We start from the raw sequence: 22,095 nt of genomic DNA, 5'->3' as shown, positions 1-22,095 counted from the left end.
TATCGTATGACTAGATACATCAGCCTTCAACACCTGTAACCATATATCTGTATATTGAGGACTGTTGATCGAGACTCGCAGTGCTGCACATGTTTAACAAACTGACTTATGCTCACATAGGCCTAAGTAAGTAGCATTTCATGGTTTTACAGGAAGAGACTTGGCGGTGAAATTTTGGTTACTTTTAATTCCCAGTTATTTATAAGATATTATCAAATTTGAAAAAAATAGTAGTATATACTATGTCAAGAAAATCTAGCACTTGTAAGACTTCATAATGTTTGAACAAACAAGAAAACAGTCAAGTTGTAGGGTAAAAGTAGCAAAAACCAAAGTTATCCCCTATAGTTGACTCTAGATTTCCAGGAAGCGGGAGCTACTGTTACATTAATTTAGCTTCTGGTCAGTTCTTAATTTTATTCTTAGTGCCAACTATGATCACTTCAGAAAATCTTTTAATTCATAACTAGTGCAAGATATTTTAGCATAGGGAATAGCCACATGATCATACATTTACTCTACTGATGGCAACCATTTACTTAAGACATTAACTTTTTGGCTAGGCTGCGGTTAGGCTAAAGTTCCGAGTCCCAAGCGTTACCGTGTGTGATACCAGGCAAAAGGCCGTTCCTACTAGGCTAGCCTACAGTGTAGTATTACACAGTGTACAGTATTGCCTAACAATTACAATTATAAGGCAGGCAACAAAATCGTGAGTTACTGTTAGTGCGTTCCTTTCAAGAACCACCTCCTAACTTTCATGAGCAGCAGAGTCTCGCAGCACGTCTGGATTGTTATGAAGAAAGTAAGAATCGCATCTGGCTTTCAGACTTTTGCTGTATTGATTTCCCAGAAATTTTCTTTTCTTTTCCAAAAGTTCTGCTAAATCCAGCTGAAATCAGTAAGTCGCTTTGACTTCACAACCATGCCGTCACTCTTCTCTATAAAATAGATTCAATTCCTGCTACTCCTTATACTACTATATATATATATATATATATATATATATACATATATATATATATATATATATATATATATATATATATATATAAACATCACGGTTTCAATTATTTATATTCATTTGCCTTTGCCTCCATTTTATTTACAAAAGTCTGTTCAAAGTATCTCTTTCGAGGCCCGGGCTCGAATCCCGGTGGAGGCTGGAAGTTTATCACTGTTCTGAATTTTCATTCTCATTACGTTTTCAATGATATATGTATGTATATATATATATATATATATATATAAATATATATATATATACATATATATATATATTTATATATATATGTATATATATATATACATATATATATATATATATATATATATATATACCTATATATATATATATATAGAGAGAGAGAGAGGGAGAGAGGGAGAGAGAGAGAGAGAGAGGTGGAGATATATATATATATATATATATATATATATAGAAGGGCAGAAGTTGAGACGGTCGATGTCCTACCCTAACTGCAAATGCACCTTAGTAAACATGATGGCCAAAACTGTCTCCTAACAACACCTGCTGCAGTCTTGCAGTCTTATAATGGAGATGATATCTTTCAAGTGTCACAGTTTCGGGTAGGGCTTTGCTGCTCTGTGAGGCTGAAGTTATGGTAGTATGGGTTTGCTTCACCTACATATCGACCAACAATTGTTAAAATTTAGTATAACTGCCATTTGACTTTTTTTTGTTTCTTATGATTTTCACTCTTTAAAGTTCGCCATAATAACAGGATCTTTCGGACTTGCCAGTGCACGAAAGAAAAGCATGGTAAGTGTTCACCTATGACCAATACGTTGTTAGCTACCAGATGTGGTCATAATTTTATGAACATTTGGAATTACATGACAGCGTTACATCAATAATGTTGTGGGTGTTATACCTTGACGTGTCTGTTTGTATATTGCTACAACTGATAGTACAATATGCATGGTTGCACATTACAGTATAGAGAGGTACATGATAAAATGAATGAAGATGAATGTGAAGATTCAGCAACACTCTCTTATTTACTGATTTCATTATTGACGTCAATTGTGGGAGGCAGCACTCAATCTAACCTCTATAATCACTTGCCATAGCAAATACCTAGGAAAGTTGATATAAAGCTTACCTCGCAAACATTTTAATGTTTCCTTCGTAACTTCTTATTTGGAGTAATCGTAAGTATCTTGCATTCAAACACAAGGCTAAAACATTATTAGTTATCAGAGCAAAAGTCAACACGGGTCTAAGATCAACAATATCATTATTGTCTTTGCGTATATTATTTTTCTTTTCACAGGTCATAACCTTTATGGTTCTTGCCATAATTGCAACACTACTATGTGCGTTATGCTGTGGTTATCAGGCGACTTATGCTGCATGGTTTCGATACTATGTAAGGACCAATAAAATAAGATTTATAATTTATAAAAATGAAAAACATAGGAACATCACTTTTTGTTTTAAACAAAAGGTTGTCATTGAGATCATTTTGCATGTGTAATACTATGTAGTGTATAAAGTGATCCTCCACGACGCCATCGGGTCGTTTTATAAGGAAAGAGAAAGTTGTGTTCATTCTTGCATGAGAATTTGTCGGATATATATGGTTCAATAATGACAAAGAAATAGTATTTATTGTTCACATTCCGCTAAGTTAACATAAATTATGGTGAAGCATCGTTACGAAACATCTGAAAGTTGATATGTATAAGGCATTACGTGAAATTTAATGCTTAAACTCAAACACTGGCGTTTGTATGGTAAAAAGGTTAACTAAGACCAAATATGTTCGCCGTGTGATTTACGATGAAACTGTTGATTACATATTACAAACGTTTGCAGTTTGATACATGCCTAGAAGTTCATATTTGCCTTTTCGTTTCTCAATTTTACTAGTATGTTGGTCCAATCGTCTTGTTCATCATAAGTTGCCTTTCGTATGGACTGCAACTCTTGTTTTGCATAATCGGGGCTAGTTTCACGTGTATTGCTCTCTCAGATGGAGTACCACAACAGCAAGTGGTAAGTTTCCAACCTTACTGCTAAGCGACATGTAATCGATTTCTCTTAAACTTGCAGCACTATAGTTCATGTTTATGCCACAACAAACATGCCAATCATGAGAGCTCAAACTATCAGTCTGTATAGGCCAACGGGATTGTATAAGTATTTAATGAGCTATTTTATGTTGTTTCAAATACTGAACGATGTTTTTTTCCGTTTAAAATTTGCTGCCGTTCTTTAGAGTATTCGTCACTCCATCAGTATGTACACACAACATAATAAAGAAGGTTAGTCAGTGAGTTCATGTAACATATTCGAATAGTGTACGTTGCAAAGTATACACGTGTCAGTAACACTGGGTCTTGCACTCCTAACATTAGAAAGCCCGCATGTATGATGCAGTACTTGATCTGTTTCGGTGGTTTTTGGGGTGTAAAGGTTAGAACTAATAACAGTTGCAAATATGAAAATGACATCAAAACCAGAGTACTATACAAGAAATATACTATAGCTGCAATTTTGTTGTAAACGTCTACCAAACCTCAACACCGATGAGCAGGAAGCTGGCGATTTCCCTGTGTTTTTCACGTGATGTTGCATATTTTGTGACGATTCACATGGCTTCGGTCAGCTTGCGAGTCTACAAGCCTCCATGGCTTCTTTCGCGAGTTCCTGCTTGCGGGAAGATCACATATACATACATACATACATACATTCACGTCAAGTTTATGCGAAAAGCGTTCCGTACAATTCTCCTTAACCGTAAACCCGACAGACATCAAACTGTAGGTATGTACTTCCGTATTGGACGTAGTGTGTCATGTGACTTATTATGCCATATTGTAGGTCAGATGTCAAAGTCAAATAACCATTTTGGCCATGATAATTATATACCAATATATAAAAAAAATTGCTGAAGCCCTCAAACCATGAGGTGTATCAGACTCTGCGCATTTAAAACGCAATAATGCCAAAGATCACGTAATCAGAGGTCAAATTTGTGTGATTTATGACGTCCATGGCCAAACGTCAGAGGTCAAATAACCAAAACATTAATTAATGCAAAACACGTAAGGTCACAATAGAGGCCAATGGATCAAAACTGGCTGTTTTCATTACCGGCTTTATTCCGGTGTCTGGTTTTTAAAGCTTAGCAAAAGTGATGCAAATTATAACATTGATGAATTATTACATCATATTTTGGCTATTGTATACATGCCCAATTATATGAAAGTTTCATACCAGATAGGAATGAATTGTTTGAATGAATGATTAAAGTGTATAATACATAAAAGTGGTCATTAAAAAGTTTCATGTATCTCAAACTCTGTGTGTAATAGTGATGACCTCATACACCCAAATTTTGAAACTCAATGATGTGGCTGTTGTTTGTTGTTGTTTTTCTCGGTTTCTTGAGGGTGTGTTTCCCTTTGAGGTGTGTTTCCCTAAATGATAATTTAATAATTTAATTTCCTTACAGATTACTTACCCACCTCACGCAATGCCACCAGGGCAGGCTTATGGAGCAAGTCCATATACAGGTGTAGTAAATATGGCAATGCAACCAGCTCCAGTCAACGTTGGCAGTGTTAATGATGACCCTCCGGCCTACCAGTTCGCTGTTGCTCAGCCTAAAATCTAAGAACCATTTGGAAAACAAGCGTAATATCCGCATTTACACAGAAAGAAACACACTAATGATTACTTCTTAAATATCATAAAATTGATATTATTAGCTCATTAACAACGAAACTGCGGTATATTAAGTAATATTTTCCGCATTTCGAAATAGGGGAAGGGGAGGGTGAAGAAGGTTTGTGCATAACCAACTGTTATCAGTGTCCCTGTTCACGTCGGATTCTTCGATGCGATTTACAAATTGCTACAGACTAACATATTGGCAATGCCTATAAGACCGAAGTTGTTTTTTAAAGAATGGTTCAACAATTTTTCCAAGCCGTTGTCTTTTTTAAATGCAGCTCTGTATGTTATGTTAATATTCATAGCAAAGAAAGGAAATATTCGATACACAGGCAGGGAAATGACAGTGATATCATTGTAAAATCGGTGACGGGAGATATAACAAACCGTGTAACTAAGTTAATGGTATGACGATACCATTTAGTGTTCATGTAGTGTTTATACTTTTGAGTTCTGAAAGGCGTGTAGCGTGTGTACAACATATTTTGACATGTTCTTTGTTCGAAGATTGGACCCGGTACATTCCATGCATTCAGAACAACCGACTATACACAATAAGGGCTAAAGTGAAAAGTTACACTTACCAATTGGGATCTTCAGCCACGCCCTAAATTAACAGAGGGCGCTGTCATATCGGTCCTTTCTAGTACTGCAAAACTTCATAAGTTGCAGTCTCTAAAATAACTGAGAATATTTTGGTACGTTCTTTACTTGCAGACTGAACCACATTACATGCTATGCGTTCAGAATAAGGAAAAATAGACAAAAAAGTTTAACTAAAGCGCTTCACGAAATCATTAGAGATATATGTCAACAGAAAAGATCACGCACGTTATATCCTAAAGTCGCATCTACAGCTCTGTTAGGACCAATATGACAGTGCCCTCGATAGAAACGTTGCGTAATTATATATAGTAACACATACTTTCACACCAATTGTTCTGGTTAATGCTTATGGAATAATTGACTGTCCAAGTTCTCTGTAGTTAAAATTCAACAAACTGTATCTTTTTGAAGAAATATTATGTTCCTCTGTGGATATAATGATGGACAATCTACAAAGAAAAACATTTTCGGCTGAAGTACTCTCTTGCCATCATCTTTTCTGCTGTTGCCAAATGCACTTACAAAATATCAGAAAATTTGAAAAGTCAATATCTTTGCGATACAAGATGCTATGAGGATGTGGTTTGCGACTAAATATTCTTACAATTTTCAGTAATTATGTGATTTTTTGATTACCTTTGGCTCCAGAGAATCCTTTTAATGGATTTTGACAAGTCCGATTATAAACGTAAATTGATACATTTGTTAATTATAATAACTTCAAGTACAAAACATGCATTTTCTTTTCATTTCTTACTGACAAACATATTTTGATTAATTTACCTTCTGTTTAAACTATGTGTTCGCGTTACTCTCTCAATTTATTTCATTTTTATTTGAAACTGTCGTAAAACGTAAAAAATCGCTGCTTGCAAATGACCAAATTGTATTTTGTACGATTACACGTTGATGTTGTGATATATATATATATATATATATTTATATATATATATATATATATATATATATATATATATATATATAATATATATATATATATATATATATATATATATATATATATATATATATATATATATATATATATATATATATATATATATATATATATATATATATGGTTTTATCACAAATTTTCCCTATGTGTACTATGGCTTTACTATAGTTTTACCCTAATTAACCGTAGTTTACCGCTGTAAAATGAGGGTAAGATTTTTTTCTGGGAGCATATATATATATATATATATATATATATATATATATATATATAGTAAAGCCATAGTACACATAGGGAAAATTTGTGATAAAACCATAGTGAAGATGAGGTATGGTACGATGGTATAACTGTGGTAAACCGCCTCAATATAGCCCAGTCAAATGTTGGTATGGTACCACAGTTTACCATGGAGTAAGGGTGGTATTTTGTCGTGGTTAGTGTAAGGTAATTTTTCCTAGCCTAAACTCCATCTTCGGATCTTCGGAGCTTGCATAATGTGTTGCAAGAAGACGAGCAATTTCTGCTCTTTCTATCAGGGCTATAGTATTATAATGACAATGCGGTGCGTACAATAACCTCTAGGCAAGGGGTTCCGTAACGGGTCCCCATGAACCCCCTGTGGATGTCAGAGTTGTCCACGAACCCCCAACTTTTCGTCATTATTATACTATGATACGCGTAACAATGCTTCGTGAAAGATCAAGTTCATAGTGTAATATTGTAAAAAAAAACAGAGTTTTTCCATAGGTACGACTTTTGAACATCACTAAATTATATGGTATATCCGATTTTGGTTCAACAAAAAGTACTCTAGTTTGACTTTCAGAAACGTCTCACGAACCCCCTGGGATGGACTCACGCTCCCTTGGGGGTTCATGCACCCCAGTTAGGAACCACTAATCTATATTGTTTGAGAGGGGCGTTTTCCACGAACTAAGTCAATGCACATCATGACATATACACGCAGAGCTAATAAAGTCCTAAAATATGTTCCATAACGCTGTGTTTTGCCGTAAGGTAATTCGTTGAAAATTGACAATACTATGGCATTTTCAATTGGGTGTATTGTATTAATGAAAATAGTTAAGAGGCGGGGCTACAAGAAAACTGCTCTGTGAGCTCATTAATTCGCTTGTTGGGGACTGACTGCCAGCACATTCGCTGTACTGTCTACACTCGTTGTGGTCTCACAGCATATTTTAATTAGGGAGCTTGTCTTGCAGTTCCCTGCATGAATTACTCGGCACATTGCGCAAGTATAATATAAATCCTTGCTCTATTTATATACATTACGCTTAGTGACATGTTCATCGAACACCGCCCACCAAGAATAAACAGTACTGAGCACGTACATGTTTTGCATGATATATGTATAACGAATAACGACGTTGATACATGTAGGCAACTTACATCTCTTTGGTCACTGTAACTGTCATCAGCTTCGTGGTCTTTATTTGAATTGCTGTAAAATTCAGAGATCGCTGTTAATTTCTAAGGTAGGGAGTCTTTTTTTTCTGATTCAGTTAAGATTTCTTGCAGACATGGTATAAAAACTAAGGGTGGGTAGTGTAAATGTTAATGTTTTTGAAAAATTTCATGCAGTTTTCACACATTCGTAAAGTACTGTTTAAAGTACTGTATAAGTTTAGGTAGGAATTTAAATAACCATTTAACACTTTATTGTGTAAAACCTTCCTATTCAAGTTCGCCCGCAAAAGCACAGTGGTCCACCTGTGTTAGTTCGAGAACTTCATAAATTTTAGGTTGTGAATGTCCAACTGTGCATGTCAGAGACAGATCCCAATTACAAATCTACGGATGTGGGAATTTACCTGTTATGGTCACTGGGTTTCTATTATGGTCCCTGGGGGCTCTGGAATGGTGTGGTAAGTGCACTTTTAAAATATCACCCAATTTGTGAACACTTTTCTTCGGTTTACCGCCCATGTTTTTAATTTCTATTAAGTATTGTAATTATTGATTAATGATAAGATTCATTATAACAGCATTCATTTCAACGTAATGAGCTCATTTCTACTATACAGTATACTGTAAACTGTTCGGCGCTGCTCAATACTACTGGGAAGACAAATCTGTAGGTACCAATATAAGATAATACATCATTTAGGTAACAGACTTATAGGATATTTAATTGACATTAATTTATTACATCATTTCACCAAAAGGACTATCAACTCATGCCACTAAAATGGTGAGAAAACTATTTTTACAAATAAGTAAGGACATTTTTCTTTCGTTTAAGTTACATATTTTTGTGGTAAATCAATTATTTTAATCTAATTTTAGCGAACAGTCTATGATAAAAACGGTGCCGATCGGCCTACGTTTAGAAGATAGCCTAGCTACAAGGGCTTCGATGTAATAGAATAAAAATAAATCACAAAATGGCTGAAAGCTGAAGTTATCAACGTTTACTTCTCAAATTATTTGTTTTATGTACTTTAATTTGCAAATACTGTTCAGCATTAAAATTAGATATGTTATACAATCGTAGCAAATGTGTTTATCGTACATTTAATCTCATTCTGTAAATATGAGCACAGAGCACAATGGAAATGTGGAATCACACTTTGGACAAAATGGTAGCCCGTCTGCGAATATTTATTCCTCAAACTGAACTGACACTGAAATTATTTCCTTGTTTCTGATTGGCTCTCAGCGAGCACGTTATATACGTAAGTATTCAACACGGATCCCTCCATACTCTGCCGATATTAGTATGATCAACACGAACAAATTCAAGATGCACATTAGCAACTTTCCAGAACTTTTGGAAGGTATATATGAACGAAAGTATATAGTGTTCTTCAAGGGCGTAGGAACCGGGGGGCTGGGGGCGCCAGCCCCCCAGTGAAAAATGTGGAGGGACGGAAGTATCATCCCGCCCCCCCCCCCCGCTTCGCAAGTCAGAAAACCCCTTTTTCATTTCCAAATGAGAAAAAAATCTCATTTGGAGCACCAAATTGCATCTAAGGCCTGGTGAAAATACAAAATTAAGTTTACAAAATGGAGTGGGTGTTGAAGTGTGCTATATTGCACCAAATTGCATCTGAGGCTACCTGGAAATGCAAATAATTCCAAAGGGGAGGGGGACACCCGCTCCCCTTAAACCCCTCTCCCAGGCCGGCCATCAGTCTTCAGCCCCCCCACTCAAAAGTACCTTCCTACGCCACTGGTGTTCTTAACACAATGAAGCAACTATTCCCAACTACTGCGCCCATTATAAGCAGTCCTCGATCGTTTGTTTATTCGCTTAACTCCGCTATACACAACACAAGTACTGAAGCCTATTGTACTGTGTATAGAATACAACACAATAAAACACAGTGCATTTGTAATTGTATACATGTAACTGATGTACATATGTTTGAGGTGTGTGTGTACATTCGGAGTTGCGATACTTTTAGTTTTATAATCATAAATTCAAAATGTATTCAGTAAATAAATCATGATAGGACTAGTCGAATGTGCAGTAACCATGGAGACGGCGAGCGAGGGTGTGCCAGCCATTGAGTGTAAAAAAAAAAAACATTTGACGACATGTCTGAGTCTTTTGACTTGTGAACTATAAAGCCTTATAACCTATACGTACGGAAACCTATTGGCTCGCTGAGAACCAATCAGAATCGAGGAAATGATTTTAGCGTCAGTTCAGTTTGGGCAAAAAATATTCGCAACCCGTCCCCCTCTCAATGCTTCAACCATGCACACAAAACAAATCGGCGCTTTCCTTGTTGCTTTGCTGTTCATGTATGCATAATGTAAATCTCTAATCATAATAGATGATGAATAATAGGCCTTCATACACTAAATAATATCTGTAATGATGGTAAATTTGCAACCACATCACTTCACGGCTGGAATGGCTACAGAGGCAATTCCAACTTAACAATAAAAATGGAACCAGCTGATAAAGTCTGTTAACAAAGTTAAAGTAAAAAGTTATTGTTTAGCATGAAATCAATCCTTCCCTACAACCTACCTGTTGTTGGTTCGATCAATATCAACTTTTGAGTATCATGAGGCAGTGCCATCTGCTAGGAAAGTTGACTAGGCTAGTTCAAAAGGACTACACCATGTAGCATCTTACACTATAAACAGTTGTGTAAACATTCCTACATAAGTTCTGTGTAAATGTCATTTTACACAACTGTGATTGGACCTAGTTTCATATTTGATCCCCCCAAAATAAATATATATTCCAAGAAAATGTATATCCTTTTTTGGTATAGTGAATAGTGTCCTACTATAAATGTGTAGTTAATCAATTTGCATTAAAGTTTAACACAGGTCTCACTGTAGCAAACTGTTGTGTTAATGAAAACTTAGTTTTTTCCAGTTTCTTCCAGTTTCTTCCGGAAGGAAGTGGAAGAAACCTGGAAGAAACAGGTTTCTTCCAGTTTCCCCCACGTCCCCGGAAGAAATAGGTTTCTACAGGAAGAAACCGAACCCTGCCTATATCGAACAATACTATTCCTGTTTTGTGACAATTTTACTTTCTCTAGGGATCAATCATGATACTATATAACTCGAAGTCAGTTGGGAATACTAAAGTCCGATTTTGGAAGAGTCATATACATATATAACAGGCATGATCCACACATATCACAAAGCTATACATGCTTTATTGAAATTATTAAACATGTGATATTATCATAGTTTTGTTTGATGTTGCAAAGCCATGTAGTCGAAATTAATATACACGACTAGTTAATAAAATTTAATAAGTATTCTAATTGAATTAGATTTGTGCCCATTGAAAAGGGTTACACAAACTAAGACATACTCATATGTAGCTGTAAAGATTGTAAAATTAAAGCAATAATCCCACCTTCCTAAGCGGCAAATAGCCATGCAATAATACATACTACGAACTACTGTGTCCACATGGCAAGGTCCCTGCGTCATTACATTGCGCTTGGCCAGTTTTAAATAACAGGTGAAGTTATGTTTGACAGTGTCATATGCTAAATGTATATGGAAACGTTGAGGTGCCGGCAAATATAAAACTTTCGTACTGCAACTTGCGGCAATTTATTATCTTTTTTATGCAAAATATTGAAATTATGACATTTTGATGCGAGCGTAATTAATAATTTTGTTGCAGAATTTTGTTTTTAAGAGATTTACCATTGACCATGTTCTTTATTATGTTTAAAGTAAATTTTCAACGTAATAACATTTGCTAAATAGTCATTTTGCATCAAACTGTTGATTTTGTTACTCACTAGGCAGAAGGAAATTTTCAATTTGTTGCAAATTGTCAACATATTAACGTAATTATTATTTTTTTGTTGAAACTTGCTACTATTTGTTAAAAAAGGTCGACATGTTACGTGCGTATTCTAAAGAATTATTGATATAATTTATGTATCCATGGATCCTGGCAAAGTAGGATTTATAACTACACACGAATTAGAATGTAATGACCACGCTCAGATGAATATTGATGAAGTAGGGTAATACAGAACAAGACAAATAATAAGACATGCAAATCAAATTATGTTTTCAAGAAATATCAATTCGGTATTCGAGTTGATTGTTTGGCACTAAAAAAGAACAACACATCGTTCAAAACGGGCTTGTAATAATGCGATTTGTTATCGTAAGTGTAAAATATCAGTCAATTGGGCAATAAGAACAATTAATTTAACTCTAAACAGGCTTACTAATCCTTCAAACGTCTATTACTAAAACAATGTTTATGGGTTCCTGGAAGCAACAATCAACTGCTTCAGTGAAATTCATCTGTATTGTTGTTCCAGTGACCAGTTGCCGACATCTATACACTAGGGACGATGTGTTAAGTTCTTACAGTTTTGACCAAAAGGAGCACAACTCAATACAAGCATGTTGATCTCCAACCATTTTATACGATCTAAATGTTGAAGTAAACAATAATACAGGACTCGATCTGCAACTCCTTGCACAAATATCACAGGGAGAGTTATACTTGAAAATGTGGAATGACTGTTCAGCAACTTACCAAAGTTACTAAAAGCATATTTACTGGCAGCATATTTAAGTGTACAATCTGTTTTGTAAGAAACAATCCAGTGTTTAATGAACAATAATCCAATCTGAAATATATGCATTAGTTACTGATCAACAGATGAAGTGAACAGATGAAATTGAAAGATGGAATAAACAGTACTATATCGCGCTTGAAAAATATTGACTAATGTAAATTCTGCGCAAATAGCCCACATTTTATCACAAGTAGGTAACTTTTGTGGATTAGAAAGGTATTTGGCCCATGCTTGGTTATTGAACGAAATACCTCCGTAAGTGATTACGTCAAAAAGTTATAGTTCAATGGTCAAAGTAAAAAGGAAATCAGCAGTGAGGCCATAACGAGCGTGTGACAAACTGATTGTCAGTTGTAACTCTGGTACCTAGGTATGGATAGACAGTGCTGTGCTCACTTTAATCCGAATAGTTCACAAGTTCAGTCAAGAACTTCTCTTTAAGTGTAAGCCTACTGGATCTGAGGTTCATGCAAACCAAGTATCGAAAACTGTGCCTTATTTCAGATATTTCAAATTGAATGGGAGAATGTCACGGTGCATTCGAGATATCTGAATTTCTATTCAGATTTCCCAAATTGAATTTGAAGTATGGAAATGAGTTCGAGAAAGTTTAAATGGATATTGAGAAAGCTGAAATTGAATTGGAGATTTCTGAAAATTCTAGTTCAGGTACTTTAAATTCAAGATCAAATACCTGAAATAGGTTTCTCGCTTTTCAGAAACTGCTGAAAAGGTGTAAATAATAAACATCGTTAAAATATACAGTATTTAAGTATCAGATTACGCCATGAAAGCAAAACTGTATTGTTTTGATGATCTTCGATGGCAGCGTAGAGTATACTAATGAGGGGTTAATCAACGGTTTAACATGCGTTTATCGCATGATAAAGTACCCGGGGTATAACACAAGCAATGATCGACACCGGTGCAACCAGCAACCGTAGTTTATCCCCGCGAGTAAATATATATATATATGAAACACAATACAATATATTGCAGTATGAATGTCAGCATAAGTATTACCTCACTCTCATGCATGGAACGGTGGCCAGTCGAATCCTTGTGGAAACTATGCCCAAGGTTTAGTACTGTAGTATTACTAAGCGTTAGCTGTATAATATGTGTTTAGACGTACATTGAAAAGTTATACATGTACGACCAATTACATTTAAATGTCCATGATTTTTCAAAGTTTGATTCAGTGACCCATTATCTTTCTTTACATAGAACGGTTGTACTACGAACATGGCTCAATTACCCAATCAACAAGGCTTTCCTTTGAATTATCAACCCGTTGTCATGGTACAACAACAGGTCCCTCAAAATGTTGGTAACCTTAAAGGATCAGGACCTCGCCGTGCCATGGGAAGCTTAATTATTGCTTGTGGCTGTGCTCAAATTGTTTTCTCCATTTGTTTAGTAATTGTTTTGCGGCCCTACGGTTTGCTATATGGTCACTGGGGAATCTGGAATGGTGTGGTAAGTGCACTTTTAAAATATCACCTAATTCAAGTAACTCGTTTCTTCGGTTTACCGCCAATATTCTTAGTTTGTATTAAGTATTTTAATTTTTGATAATTGTAAGATTCTTTATAACAGCTTTTATCCCAATGAAATGAGTTGAATATGTTTTAGTTGAGTTCACTTGTACGACGCTGTTTACTGTAAACTGTACGACGATGTTCAATTCCACTGGGAAGAAAAATTCTGTGGGCAGCAATAAAAAATATTTAATGGAACATGAAACATCCTCATATTACAATCATTTAGGGTACATACTTATATGGTATTAAATATAAATTAATTTTATTACATCATTTAACCATAAGTACTACTAATGAATGCCACTAAAATGATAAGAAAACTATTAAAAAAAATATGTAAGGGAAGTTCCCATTCGTTTAAGTTACACATTTGTTTGGTATCTCATTCTAAGTTTAGCGTACAGTCTATGATAAAATAGTGCCGATCAACATTCGTTTACAAGACAATCTGTAACGATCAGGGCTTCGATGTTATATAATTATGATAACTCACAAAATGACAAAGGCTGAAGTTATTAATGTTGTACTTCTCATATTACTTGTTTAATGTACTTTAATTTGCGTATACTGTTCAGCTAAAATTAGATATGTTATGCATGGAATATCTTTGTCTACAAACTAACTATAATTTACAAAATTAGGCAATAAAACCAAAATATATGGTTCAAATTTCCAAAACTTCTTTTGTATACAGTGCATCTATTTTTATTCAAAACGGTATTTTAAATGATTTGATTTGAATGATCTTTATTGATATTTCCTTATTATTCCTAGTTGACTAACATTTTGAACACCGTCGATTGTGTTACTAACCTTTTCAATGGTTTCTATATTGCTTTTAATCGCTTTTCATTTGTTGTAATTTATGTATCATAACTTGTTATACTCTCTTAGTTATAAATTAAATTTGCTATTTATACTGGAATAAAGGAAACTGAAACTTAACTGAAAAGATAGTCACTACGAAAAAGACCTAACTATATAAACTAGCTATAAGCAGCCTAGGCAAGCCATATGCTATCATTTTCATCAAACGGCCGAAGGACAGACGTGGGTTAGATCTAGCATTAATTTAATCCTCATCGATGAAACTTCGGTTACATCATTTTATAGAATCAAAAGCCGTATTTCTTGAAACTCTTTAAATATTGTTATAACTGTAGTACTGCAGTTCGTTGATATTAACGTCCCAGCACTGGCAGGTAGTTCACAATCATGACACATTTAACTTGAAGAATTTATTAAAGAATCGGTCAGAGGAAAGTGAAAAATATTTCAAAAATAAATATCATTACAAACCAACAGTCACGAGAACCATACATTAGAAAATGTTTTAATTTCGTGAAAACTCTGTTATGATAGGGCAACTACGGGTATCTGAGCATGAATTGAGTACTCCCTGCGTTGAGAACGTGCTATATGTACGTAGCGCTACATTGTTATTAGTGTACATACATTGGTAGTAATACGCTACATTGTTAACATAAAAATATCTTTCCGTCATATTACTTTTGAGAGATATTTGCAAACATGGAAAGTGGTCCCAAACCCTAAAAATTAATAACTTCTCCGTCGACTCATGCGAAAGTTTTACCCAATCTTTTAACGTAATGTTACCATGAGACAGGCAAGCCCAATGGTCAAACATTTCCAGGTCTACAACAAATAATATGGGTGATGTAGTCTATCCTCTGTCTCTATTTTTCAATATAATATGGTTTGTAGAGCTAAAATCTAAGATCATGTAGGCTGATGTATGGCCTACTAACCATACAAAACGTTTCCTATAAGTTGTGACCTTGATTTGGAAACCTTTGCATGTTTTTTTTCCGGGGGGGGGGGGGCGATTGTGGCACTGATATTTTACCTCAAAGTTGTGGAATGCTGAAGGAAACAAAGTGTTTTCAGGAAAGTTGTTGCAATCTGTGCATGCATATTTCCAAACTTTCTTAATTGCAGAGAGGGGCCTTTCACCAATATATGCCTTGATGGCAAGCACAAAACCTCCCTAGTCCTAGACGTATATTACAAAGTTTACAATCAACTTAATGGCTCTGGTATATGACGCAGATCAAGTTATAATGGGACATGCAACCAGTACACTGTAAACATTAGTTAGTCACGAATGGCAAAAATCTAGTCACAGTGACTAGAGTTAGCTAGTCATTACCAATTCGTTAGTTGCAGACCAATTTGCATGGTCGTTCGACTAACATAAATTAGTCACATAAATTTGTACGAACTTTGTTGACACTCACTATGCATGTCATGTATGTAAGGGTGACGAAAATATTCTAGTCTTCTGTTTGTTTACTTTCTATAACCTTCAGCTTTGACCAATGACGTCATTATTTTTATCCAATCATCGTACCGTAGAATACCGTGTGCTCAGCTGATCAGAGATCAAAAATTCAGACGACGGCCGGCGATTACATGTATACTGTATGCACGTACCTGGTACGTCGTACGTCGTACATTGCGGCCATTACCTAACTGCAGATAGAACAGGGCCATCAAAAAAATAAGAAGATTCTTAATCATTTAAGAAATTGTCAGAAGCAGTTTCAAAATGTGGTCAGTTAGGTAAGTTCAATCACAACTGAAATTCTAATAAATAATTATTGACACAATTGACATAATGTTCAAAGAAGGTTTGAATATCCGCGATATGTTTGGCTGGAAAGTATGGGTAAAATTATAACGTTAGGCCATAGCAAGCAAAAATGTGGCTAACGCTAGGACGAAGCTAGGCTAGGAGTTTAGTCTACCTAGTGTAGCCCACATGCGCTCGTAGATGTATAGTACTATAGAAGCAGTAATACACACTTATATGACATATTTTATATAAATGTGTATTATTAGCTAGTATACTAGGCCTATATTCTATAATGTTACGAGTGCCTGTGGTGTAGGCTAGCATACGTCAAGTTTCTAGACACTTCGTCGACCACCAACCCGGTCTGCATTTCGTGCACTCTGAACTGAAGATCTTCGGAGTGGTACTTACCTTCTGCTCTAGTACATGGTACAAAGTACATGGTACTCATATTTTAGGTTATTTTTGATAAAGTTGGAAGAACCTGGTGTTTAACTAAGAACAAAAACTCAGTTTCAATGCATGAAATACCCATAATGTTGTTAGCTTAGGCCCAGACCTCAGGTTCATAGTGGCGCAATGTTAGTATCCTACTTCCTAAAGTTCCTAGACCAAGTCTACACCAGCTGTAGCCCAATGTTGTAGGGTTCTGTATCCTAAGTGGAGTGGCTGCTGAGTGCTAATATCCTGGACAGAGAATGTTTTGAGTCTTATTTAGCAATAATCCACAAAGGTATGCATTTTCTTCTCCTGCATATGTGCATCAAGGGGTTTTGAGCCTACTCAGCCTATCATTAATTTTCTGTTGTTTGTCAATTTTCAGAGAAAGTTGATGTGCCAAGTCCTCAGCATTCACATCTATATACTTTGAATGGTTGTGGTATCAATGGACTCAACTGGTTGGATGAGGTAACAACAAATTCCCAAACAACTCTGACAGCAGAAATAGATATCCTGATACTTCCATGGGAGATCTACTGTAGTAACTATAGGAACCAGTGCTTGCCACCCATGGAGAATAAGGTAATTTGACGTTGTTGTTCTTTGACGAGCAACAAATTTGAATGTTTTATCACAAATTATGCCCCCTATCTACCTCTTGTCCCCTACACCTGTCTTTAATACATTGTAACAACCTATGGATAAACCTTTAAATGGACTGGATATGTTATTGAGGTGAACTGTGCATTTAGATAGCATTTCAGTAAGCTTTCCTTTAGACTACTGTACATACTGTTACAGTTAGGCTGTGGTTTACAAATCCCAATGATCCAGTTTTGGCAAAGAACACCTTCAATTCTCTTATTCTAAGTAACTTAACAGTTGCACTGAAGTGACAGGTAATATCAGTTTAACATGTTCCAAACAGTTCAGGAATACATTGGGGTATGTCCTGTAGGTCAGTTTGGGAGGAATCAACTGAGCTAAACAAAAGTAGTTTTCAATTTCATCACATTTCAGAGCCAGAGACGAAAAAGCCCTCCCAGCTGACCCTTCTCTGGATGATGTTGCTGCAGGTATGGCAAGCCAGACCAAGTGGACTGTGATCCGGGTACCAATAAAACCTGCAAGAATCATAAATGCACCCAACTTGGTCAAGTTTATCAAAATTGGTGACTGGAAATGTTGTTGCAGACGTAGACCTGGTTACTGCTTACACAGTATTGCTCATATGTGTATTTACACACTGCACAGTGCATACTGAAATCTCTGAAAAGACATCTTTATGGACCAAAAATGATAATTGCATTGAAATATGTTGTGGTTTATATTGTGACGACTATAAAAAGTATCATTTTAGTATGAAAAAAAAATTAATCTCTCACTTAAGTTGGCATACTCATATTAGAGTCTATATCCATCCCTTCGATTGTTCTCCTTCAGAAAAAGTGCCAAAAAGCAGCGGGGAACATCTTTTTTGGCCTGTTATCAATCATAATATAGTTTTTTGTTGCTTGCATGTTGAAGAGCATAAATGTACATGTGGTGAGAAAATTGGGTCAATTGAGGCAGTTTTAGACCCCTTTAGGCTTCCCAGGAGAAGCATAGGAAAATTGTTTACCTCTGAGTGAAGAGGTTTGTTTACAAGTGACGAAAACTTCCGGCTCGAATAGCAAAAAATCTACATGGTCATGATACAGAAAATTGTTAGTGCCATGAAAGGCCAACTTGTCAGCTATCCGGTGATAGGTAGCATTTAGCTAGTGAAAACTTCTATCTAGACTTAGAGACCACATTACTTTTGTGATTTAGTGTGTAAGTCAATGGGGCTTTAAATGGGCTTATGCTACCTTAAGTTACATATAAGGAACAATCTGTGATATATAGTGCGCATTATGCAATCACTGAAATAACCACAGAACGTAAAGACATAGAGAAGTTGTGGCGGAATGGTTGGGGCACTGAACACATGATTCCATGATCGTAGGTTCATGTACCAACCTGGTCGATACGTATGTATCTTTAATGAAGACACTTAATCTCAATTGCCGCTCTTTACTCAGGTGTATAGGGTACCCTGGGAGGTAATTCAAAAATATAGCATTTGCACCGCTTCATGGCTGCAATGATATGGGATGTCCCCTGGGGAACATGTAGCTGTAGCTCAGCATTGTTTCTACCATTCAAGACATAACTTTTAGTTTGTGATAAAGTACTTCTAGAAATGTTTTAACTACTTTGTTTTCTGTTCCACCCTAATGTTGCGTCAAGGATAATAACATATTCAACTTACATGTTCTGCATTAATATTGTACCATCACATCCATGGTCAGAAACTGATAATAATATCACTTCCAAGCTCCTAATTCGAGATGATGATTATAAGGGTATTTTCTGGCCCTTTTTAACAGCTAAGGTTATATAGAGCTACTCAAGGCCTTTTTATACCATTTGATTTGACATGGGGTATTATTTTTATAAATAAATTTATAAATATGATATATTATTTTGTGTATATTCAATATATGTTATGTATATTTAAATATTAATGAAGATAATTTATTTGGCTAAACTTCTATTTTTATATTTGAGCTGCATACTCGCAATTTTCCCTTTGTCTGCCCACATCTCTTCCATGCTGCTATTTTTTATGAAACTGATGGAGCCCATAATGATGCATGGTCAGTGGACAATGAGGGTCTTTAAGAAATTGTAGGTATAGTTCATCAGGGGGTCTAATTGTTTGAAAACTGTTGAACACTGCCAACTTAATGGCTTAGGAGCATTTCAAAGTAAATCCCATAAGTATTCTCAAGATGTTTTGTGGGAAAAGATTTTGTAAAAATAAGTTTTCCCAATTTTCCCATAAATATTTATTTTAGTTTCAAATGTTCTTTAACCTTTAGTGTTTGTTACTGTTCTTTATGAGATGACTTAAATGGAATGTTTATTTGTCACATTTTGCATTAATACTGAATGTTAATAAAAATTACCATGAAACTTACAATGTGTGTCACTATCTCATTTCTTAACTAATCAGTACTTAATCTTAAACTAGTCTTGTGACCTAAATAAGTAGTCACAGTTGCAATGACTAATATTTTTAGTCACTGGACTAAGCTTTGGTCGATAGAGGCATCGTAGTTGGACTAATTTTAATTAGTCAGAAAACTCAATTTAATTAGTCAGAAAACTAATGTTATATAGTCAAATGACTAGAAAAAACTGGTCGATAGAGACATCGTTGTGACTAATTTTTTTTAGTCATATTGACTAACTATTGTTTACAGTGTACGCTTGTAGTAGTGGGGAGGGGTATTGCCCAATGAATTGCTTCACAATTACATGAATCTTCAAATCCAAGTATCTGCCATGCAAAAGCCTAATTTATAATCTCTTTGTTACATTTTAACTAGTTCTGTAAGATAATTAGGCCTTTACACTCTACCACAAACCTGCTCCTACATTACCCGTGACGATACACAGACTGGTCTGGCTGTCCCGCTTCCTCTGGGTTGATGATGACTACCATCAAGCAGCATTTGCTATTTGAGGCTGGATGTCCCAGTAAACCCCTTCTCACACCTAATAACCATTCAATTAAATTTAGACCCTTCAAAGTAAGGTTCAAAGTTTATTTGCCAGCTTAAACCATACAATAAGTTTAGTACGCACGGTATTATACAGTACACGTGTACTTATCTCACAGTATCCCACACTGTGCATGAAGTGACTTGTGTTCAAATGCACGATGTCACTATGATCTCTTGAATGCATCTCAAGGGGAAAACATTTGGAAGTTAACATTGTTAGCTAAAGACACAGAGACTCAATTATACACAACGAACTTGATCAAAGATCAATCACTGTATTTGTCATCACTGATGCTGATGCCTCAAAGATACTGAAAGTTACTTAGTCACACGACAAACATAGTACATATTTTTGCTGAAATCAATTAAGGAATAAGACCATTTTCCAGCTGACCCCCTCAACTCCCCACTCAAGCTAGGAAACAATTGCGCACATAGTTTCAGCCTAAATAACATAGACTGTTAAAAGAAAACTCTTTACAACAACATAGTCACAAAATTTAGCAAATGCTTTATCATGAACAAAGGCCCGGATCTCTTTTGTGACGCTTTGCTTACAAATGATGATCTCTGGCGACACATGACTGCTTCTTGTCTGCTGTCTTTGCCCTTTCTGTGACAGGGAACGCAGTAAAGGTTTACTGTGCCTGGTATAGGATGACTCATCGCCTGGAACCAATAAACTTAACAGTTTTTTTCTCATGATAAGGAGAACGTTTTAGGAAAGTGTGTCTTAATACGTTATGCAAATAATGTATCCACTTATATATGAAAGGTTTAGAATTCAAGACTTCACATGGCTTTCAACACAGGTTTGGTTTGATTAGTACAAGCAGACCTAATAAAGTAAGGAGGGAGATGTCGCTCAAGGTACCTATTTGAGAAACCCTTTATTTGAAGTGGCTGATACCATGCTCTTATATCGTATGACTAGATACATCAGCCTTCATCACCTGTAACCATATATCTGTATATTGAGGACTGTTGATCGAGACTCGCAGTGCTGCACATGTTTAACAAACTGACTTATGCTCACATAGGCCTAAGTAAGTAGCATTTCATGGTTTTACAGGAAGAGACTTGGCGGTGAAATTTTGGTTACTTTTAATTCCCGGTTATTTATAAGATATTATCAAATTTGAAAAATAATAGTAGAATATATTATATCACAAGAAAATCTAGCACTTGTAAGACTTCATAAATGTTTGGACAAACAAGAAAACAGTCAAGTTGTAAGGTAAAAGCAGCAAAAACCAAAGTTATCCCCTAAAGTTGACTCTAGATTTCCAGGAACCGGGAGCTACTGTTACATTAATTTAGCTTCTGGTCAGTTCTTAATTTTATTCTTAGTGCCAACTATGATCACTTCAGAAAATCTTTTAATTCATAACTAGTGCAAGATATTTTAGCATAGGGAATAGCCACATGATCATACATTTACTCTACTGATGGCAACCATTTACTTAAGACATTTACTTTTTGGCTAGGCTGCGGTTAGGCTAAAGTTCCGAGTCCCAAGCGTTACCGTGTGTGATACCAGGCAAAAGGCCGTTCCTACTAGGCTAGCCTACAGTGTAGTATTACACAGTGTACAGTATTGCCTAA

At 35.6% G+C, this 22,095-nt stretch overlaps 2 protein-coding genes across 4 annotated transcripts in view; both read left to right on the top strand.

Moving 5' to 3' along the window:
• LOC139974321 (uncharacterized) overlaps window positions 1-6,090 on the top strand; it is a 47,010-nt gene extending 40,920 nt beyond the window's left edge. Inside the window, exons 4-7 of the mRNA XM_071981349.1 lie at window positions 1,727-1,780; window positions 2,295-2,390; window positions 2,894-3,019; window positions 4,482-6,090. Of these exons, the coding sequence (XP_071837450.1) occupies window positions 1,727-1,780; window positions 2,295-2,390; window positions 2,894-3,019; window positions 4,482-4,643 (438 nt within the window). The 3' untranslated portion in view covers window positions 4,644-6,090. The remainder of the gene's footprint in view (window positions 1-1,726; window positions 1,781-2,294; window positions 2,391-2,893; window positions 3,020-4,481) is intronic.
• LOC139974322 (uncharacterized) overlaps window positions 1-22,095 on the top strand; it is a 41,296-nt gene that overhangs the window by 13,096 nt on the left and 6,105 nt on the right. The window contains exons 1-2 of one of the 3 annotated variants that reach the window (XM_071981352.1): window positions 6,401-7,762; window positions 13,544-13,795. In XM_071981352.1, the coding sequence (XP_071837453.1) occupies window positions 13,562-13,795 (234 nt within the window). In that variant the 5' untranslated portion in view covers window positions 6,401-7,762; window positions 13,544-13,561. Of the gene's footprint in view, window positions 1-6,400; window positions 7,763-13,543; window positions 13,796-22,095 lie in introns of those variants that run through there. The other 2 variants (XM_071981354.1, XM_071981353.1) reach the window with 2 other exon arrangements.

Source organism: Apostichopus japonicus, chromosome 9 (assembly GCF_037975245.1).
Source record: "Apostichopus japonicus isolate 1M-3 chromosome 9, ASM3797524v1, whole genome shotgun sequence".
Taxonomy (NCBI): domain Eukaryota; kingdom Metazoa; phylum Echinodermata; class Holothuroidea; order Aspidochirotida; family Stichopodidae; genus Apostichopus; species Apostichopus japonicus.
The sequence above is the reverse complement of the archived record's forward strand: the minus strand, read 5'-3'. Positions and strand labels throughout refer to the sequence as shown.